At 37.5% G+C, this 7,121-nt stretch overlaps 1 protein-coding gene across 1 annotated transcript; it reads left to right on the forward strand.

Annotated features, from left to right (window-relative positions):
- Window positions 1-364: 364 nt before the first annotated feature.
- Window positions 365-7,107, forward strand: LOC103774563 (dual specificity protein kinase CLK4-like; the record flags this gene model as incomplete). The annotated part of the gene is made up of 9 exons (XM_008941974.1): window positions 365-422; window positions 906-1,063; window positions 2,115-2,340; window positions 3,500-3,590; window positions 3,986-4,052; window positions 5,624-5,740; window positions 5,842-6,008; window positions 6,111-6,205; window positions 6,978-7,107. Coding segments are annotated over exons 1-9 (1,099 nt in total), but the record flags the coding sequence as incomplete, so codon positions are not given.
- Window positions 7,108-7,121: the final 14 nt, after the last annotated feature.

A 7,121-nucleotide genomic window follows, 5' to 3' on the forward strand; every position in this document is an offset into this window, starting at 1 on the left:
GGTGCAGGTGTCTGTTGTGTTTTGTTTGTTGTTGTTTGGGTTTTTTTAGCTACTAGACTATCACAAATATGAAAGTATTAAAAACCCATGTTTTTCAGAACAGGCTTGCCTTTTACATGTTCTGAAAATTTCCTTCTTAATGCTTCCAGTCAGTGTAGAGGCAGTTAGAATTGTTCTGTGCAAATTTACACAACCATGACTCTTTTTTTAGTGCTATCTTTGCTTCTAAACTACTTGATTCTTCACAGTATACTGAAATAGGTGTTTTTTTTTCCCTAAAGCTCTTGTGACAGAAGAGTAAACAAATAACGGTTGGATTTCTTATACTCTTTATTCTAAAGCTCTACTTTATGTTGGTTTTTTTTCAGTTGTGCATGTACCTGGTTGAATGTAGAATTCCTGCATATAACATCCAGAAAAGTGTGTGTTTAACAGGGATCTGTAAATAGGTTTGTGAGATAATTTCTTGGAGGGATTGTGTGTGCCTTTGTGTAGTAACTTATGGACAGTATATCATGAAGAACAACATGTGGGGTTTGTCGATGGAGTTCTGAAGGTTAAGGTCTCTCCAGCAGAAGAGTCTTTAAGGAAATAATTCCTTTTAGTCACTTGAGAGTTTATTTAAAACAGGCGTTAATGACATGTTTGAAGCTATTAAGTGAAGATGAGTTGGCCTATTTAATCTTGATTTGTGTTTCGTAACAGTGTTCCAGTGTTAGGGTGAGGAAGCTCATCCAAATGGTGTCTGCTCGCCAAACCAGAGTCATAGGTGGGGGAAGCTGGGGAGATGGTGCTGGCCAGTTGTGTCGTGCTTCTTCAGCCAGCAGCAGTTGACTTGTATCTAGCCATACCAGCGTCATGCTTTTGTCTCTTCTGTCTTGGTTGATTTGTGTGGGTGTTTTCAGTTGCAGATGCGGCATTCCAAACAATCCCACTGTCCCGAGTGGGACGACCGGAGGAGCTGGGACCAGAGGAAGCACAGCAGCAGCCGCAAGCGCAGGAAGAGGTCCCACAGCAGTGGACAAGACAGCAAGCACTATAAGTCAAATCACATTTCAGAAAGGTATAAGACTCCAGATTGAGTAGCACTGATGTTTTTTTTACTATGTCTAAACCAAGTACGTTTTCAGGGTAACAGTTTTTGTGTGCCATGAGTTTTTTCCTTAAGGTTTGGCTCACTTAAGCCAAGCTTAAGAGGTAGTTGACTTTGTTAATACAGTACCTCAACTGTTAAATAGAAATTCTTTAATAAAACCAAGTAAATGCTACTAATTTGTTCCACTGTTGTCAGTTAAGCTTTGGTATTGAATACATTCAATATTAAATTCCAAGTACAGAGTATGCCTTTTATTTACTTCATATGAACAAAAGGAAGAGGTGGTTTGTGTAATAATTTGGTACAATGGTAAGTGTGAGGTTCATGTACTAATTTGGTGGTGGTTTGCTTTTTCTCCCACACTGCTCTCACTGGAAAGATGCGTTTTTCTGTTTTTTTTCCTTGAGAATATGATCCTGTTGAATTCCTTTAAGAGCTCAGACTCGTGCTTACACAGTTCTGGAAGGGGTGGGTGTACAGTGGTATGGGCCTTGTTGCCTCAGCACCTCTCTTAAAGGTTTTTTCTGTGCAGAAGATCCTTGATGCAGGGTCTCTGAGGGTTTTCATGTTTAATGCAGAGCACTAAGAACAACGCTACTTCTCTCAGTCTCCAGGTTTTCTTTTTCTTTTTTAACACTAGAGCTTTGCAAGCATAGAAGGGGATTATTGATGTATCGAGAGTGTTTTATCCTGTGACTTTGAAGATTGTCATTAAGTTGCTCAGTATATTTTGGGAAACGTTTCTCCTTTTTGTTTGATTTACTTATTTACTGTGCAAACTGTGGACAGATTATATATTGTTCATGTGGATGGCTGCTGTGTATTTGAGACTGACTATGTTAGATTCCTAATAAAATAACATCAGAAGCTCCACTATTTTTGGGGAGGGAGTCAATTAGAAAAGAGTCTTTGTGTAAAGACAGGTACTATATAACTCTGTAACTCAGCTCAAGTCACTTATCTTGTTGGAACCTCAAGTTTTTGAAGTGGAGAACATTCACTTAAAATATATTTTCAGTCATTATTTGGACGATAGAGCCATAAATGAAAGAGACCATCATGACCGGAGATATGTTGAGGAATACAGAAATGACTTCTGTGAAGTGTATGACCACAGGCATTATCACAGAGACTATGAAAAGAGTCACCATCATCACTATAGCAAATCCTCTGGTCGGAGCAGGAAAAGTAGTCATAAAAGGAAGCATAAGAGGCATCATTGCTCCAGTCACCAATCGCATTCGGTATGAGTAACTTTTAACTTTATTATTAATGAATTAGTGGTAATAGACTTCTTAAGTGAGTGCTAGAACATCAATTCCTGGTCACAGTATTTAAATACTATATTATTAAAAAAGGATTTATAGTCGAGGCCTTTTGTGAGCACATGAATATGTTCTTACTTGAGACTTTTGGATGAGAGTGCTGGGTGGGGGTGGGATTATCGTCAGCACGAGTTATACGCTGGGAATGTAGGTGGCCAGAAGTTAAGGTCACTGGGTTTAATCAAAGTACAGTTGTCACTTTGTAGTTTTGCAGCCTAGTGAACTCTGGTGTTTCAGGTAGACTGTGAGCTGCCGTATAACCAAAAGTGCTTGAAGTGACATGCTGTTTAATGTAAGGCTGATTGGAACTGTGGAACAGGCATGTCTGGTGAACTGATGAGAACAAGCTCAGTGGTTCCACGCCTGCTTGCAGATAACTTTGCTAAGCCTTGTTTTGCCTGGCTAAGGGCAGCTAACGTTTTACTGAAGGTGGGATGAGTTTGCTGCTTGCCTTCTTTGAAGGCAGACGCTCTGAATTTCTCAGTATTGGCATGATGGCCACTGGTACGTCTTTAGCTCCAGGTGGTTTATGTCACAGTTCTGCCACAGAAAACAGCAGGTTTGCATTAGATAATGCAATGCCAATTAGGGCCTTCAGAATAATTTTTCTTCTCTCTCTAAACATGAGGGAAGTAAAATTACTTGTTTTTTTATGTTTAGATTATATAAAGTGTATGTTTTAAAAATAGAAACATTTCACCTGACTGTAAGCTTAGCTATGTAAAGAAATACTGTGTTTTGCTATTTGCTAGTAAAGTATTAGAAGTAGTGATGTCGTATTCTTAATCTGTCTTCAGTTAAGCCACTGTTTGAGAAACAAAATTGTGTTGTTTTTTTCTGTTGCTTTATCACTTTAAGTATTTATCTGAAAATCTGTTCCTTGCCATGTTTTTCTTCTGTAACATAAACTGTGCCCTGTGAATTTCTGGGGACTGAATTTGAAATTGCTCCTGCCAACTGTTCGTGGCCTGGTGTGTAACTGAATGCCTGAATATCTCCCCGCTGAATGAATTGCGTATTCTGCCCTGAATTCACTCTGATATATTGATTGGCTGGACGATCTTGGTGCCGTTTCCAGAAGAGTCACCGAAGGAAAAGATCCAGGAGTGTAGAGGATGATGAGGAGGGTCACCTGATCTGTGAAAGTGGAGACGTTCTAAGAGCAAGATGTATAGAACATTTTTCAACACTTTTTAAAAACTTTTCAGCAAAAAGTCTGTTTAGAATAGTATGGCAGAGGAGGGGGGCTAAAGAAATCTTCATTGCTCTTTTTGTTCTGTTTTTTTTTGTGCTTTTGTTTTTTTGCATATCTTCTTTTCTGTAGAATTTAAATACTGTGTTCAAAAAGTTCCAATTAGTAAATGAACTTGGATCTGGAGATTAGAACAAGAGATAGTTTTTTGGCTAACTGTTTTGATGATGCCTGTCCAATAAAATAATGCATTCAGATGCTGAGATTTAAAGTAACTATGCTTATGTAATGGCACATTTTTAAATCTACATTGATAATGTTCATGCTTGTTGAAGTAGTTTTATAATTCTAACTGGTGTTTGTTCTTTTTAGATGAAATTGTTGCGACTTTAGGAGAAGGAGCTTTTGGGAAAGTAGTGGAGTGCATAGATCATGATATGTAAGTGTTGGCTGTCTTTTATAAGTGGACCTTGTGACAAACGTCACTGCTTAGCTCAGAAATTAAAGTTCAGGGGCATTTTCTTTAGTTGCAGTTCAAATGAGATGTTACAGTAGTATTGAAGAGATTTTTTTTGAGCACTACCTTGTAAGCTTATTTCTAGTTTTAAATTATTAACGATTTTCAGATGATACCACATCTGTCCCTGATTGCTTTTAAGGTTCTTCAGGCATCTTTGCCAATACTAGTGATTTTTTTTTTTTTGTTCTGTTGCTCTGGCAAAGGCCCTTGGATGGTGCTGACTTCATACAAGATGATATATAGAGAAATACTTCTTTTTTCTCTTAAGCTTTTGAGAATCTACCTTTAACAATAAACTTCTTTAACTGCATAATCTTTTGTAGCTATACTATTTTTTTCTGTACAAGCTTTACAACCACATGGTGTAAACTTCTGGTTACTAAGTAGATAGATGTCATCTGCCCGTTTTAAAAAGGGAGAGCTATGTTTTGCCTCTTTATGTTTTTCTGTTGTTTCTAGAAGTGCCTTTGCCATAACTAGAGCTTGTGAGGGTGCGCAGAGAGTACAGAATTGGTTTGGGACAATGACCTTTAGAAGGTGATGCAGTGAAGTGCTGTGAAAGTAGTTTTGAGTCCTACTAAATTTCCTCAGTCTCTATATTCAGAATTACCCTTTGAAGTTTTTCTGAATGCATAGGACTCCAGTCCTTTTTTGATGGGGCTGTTACTTCTGTGTGATGGCATGTTCAGTGGAGAATAAAATGACTGTATTTCCACTGCTTCTGTATGTGCTAGGAACTTTCAACAGTTAGTAAAACTCAGATTACTGTAACTGAATGGTTTATAGCTGCAGTTTTGTGATAGGGTTCCATTTTCTTCTGCCTTTGGTTTGTCCTGTCATTTGACATGTCTGTTCAGGAGCCTGAGGTCAGGTTGTGAGGGCAGATGCTCTTCTTAAGTCATTAGCACCTAAATAGCTCTACAGAGATAATTAAAAAATTGTCCTAAGAGTGAACAGGACAGAATGAACCACGTGTGTCTATGTTGTGTTCAGGTAACAGCCTTAGAGCTGGGATGTTGCACTGAGTGCACGTCACTAGAACAAAATACTCCAAATCTGAACTTCAGAGGTTACTCAATTCCCCTGGTTCTACCAGAGGACTGGAAAAAAGCCAGAATAAGTTGTGCAAGTTGCACAAGAGAAATGTCAAATTTTTGCAGAACTGTCCTCAAGTGAGAGCTTTGATAGGAATCCACTTGCAAGATGATTAAAAAAAAACCCTGATGTTTACCTTAGACAAGATGACTGAGAAAGAGTTAATGTAGCAATGCTGTGAGTATTTGACAAAGGAAAGAGCAGTATTGTGTTGCTTCATAAAACCAGTTCTGGTTCAGTTCAATGTGCTTAAGTCAAATTCCCCTAATTCAACTCAGAATTCTGTATGACTTTTAATCTTCCTGTGTTTCTTTTATTAAAATTGAGCTGCTTTAGAGTTCTAGATATTGAACAATAATTGGTTCATTTTTTGATGCTTTACTTTCTTTTTAAAGGAGAGGAATGCATGTAGCAGTTAAAATTGTGAAAAATGTTGGTAGATACCGGGAGGCAGCCCGTTCTGAAATACAGGTGTTGGAGCACTTGAACAACATGGATCCAAGCAGCAATTTGTAAGTATGAAGTGAGAACAGCCAGCAAACTGAGAATATGTGCAAGGTAATTATTTATTCAGTATGTTGAATTCTTGTGTTGTTTATCTTCCTTTTTTCAGCCGCTGTGTCCAGATGCTGGAATGGTTTGATCACCACGGCCACGTTTGCATTGTGTTTGAGCTACTGGGACTTAGTACTTATGACTTTATTAAGGAAAACAGCTTTCTGCCATTTCATATTAATGACATTAGAAATATGGCTTATCAAATTTGCCAGTCTATAAACTGTAAGTAAATCTCAATAATACATTTGGGGGTTTTGTTTTTCTTTTGGGAAATTAATTTATTAATTGTGGAATACTGTTCTTTTTTTTTTTTTCCCCTTGTAGTTTTACACCATAATAAAATAACTCATACAGATTTAAAGCCTGAAAATATCTTGTTTGTGGAGTCTGATTACATAGTGAAGTACAATGCTAAAATGGTAAGTTTGTGCTTTTTCTCCTAACTTGAATTGAGCTACTTCTGTCTTCATCTGAACCCTTTAAAAAAAGTCTGTGAAGAAAGGTCAAGTGATAGTTAAGTTTCCTAGAATTCTTTTTGTGCTCTGAGGTGTACTAAATTTCTGCCAAGCACATAACTTCATTCTAATTCAAACAAAACTTTCATCTGATTAGTGATTAAGTTCATTCCTGTTTAATGAAGTTCTGACATTTATAAGTGTTAATAGCTTTGAATTTAGCCATGTTTTGTCCTTTGTATTTCTTCTGGCATTGGCAGAAATAGAGATTTCTTTTTATGTTGCTCTTTTTTCAAAGTATAAAAAGTTCTTAGAGACAAAAGCAGTATAGACTTCACTGCCTGCAGTTTATGCATAAGGCTTGATTTTATTTTTTTTTATTTTAGAGCTAAAATTGTAGAAATTGGTGTGTGTACCAATGGACAAAAAAAACAAGACAGAGATAAGGACTAGCTGAAGTTAACTTGAAGATTAACAGCAGAAGCCAGGAGCTCTGTTACTGTGGGATAGTTCTTCACTCAGCTGTTCTGAGTATTCAGATTAAATCCCTTTGTTACTAGCTCCTCCTCGGAGCTTGAGCTGAGTAAGAGTTGGTGTATCTGGAGGGAGTGTGCTGTTACAGAGGTTTAGTTTTTAGTGCTCCATGTTAATTGGTATTTTGCAGATAAATAGATGAATACCTTGTGTCTGAGCATGCTGTTCAGTACTAACAAAGAGCATTCTGGTTTTCTTGCAGAAGCGAGATGAACGCACTTTAAAAAACACAGACATCAAAGTGGTGGATTTTGGAAGTGCGACTTTTGATGATGAGCACCACAGCACATTAGTGTCTACGAGGCATTATAGAGCTCCTGAGGTTATTTTAGGTCAGTAAAGACTT

Source organism: Merops nubicus, unplaced genomic scaffold (genome assembly GCF_000691845.1).
Source record: "Merops nubicus isolate BGI_N331 unplaced genomic scaffold, ASM69184v1 scaffold40566, whole genome shotgun sequence".
Taxonomy (NCBI): Eukaryota; Metazoa; Chordata; class Aves; order Coraciiformes; family Meropidae; genus Merops; species Merops nubicus.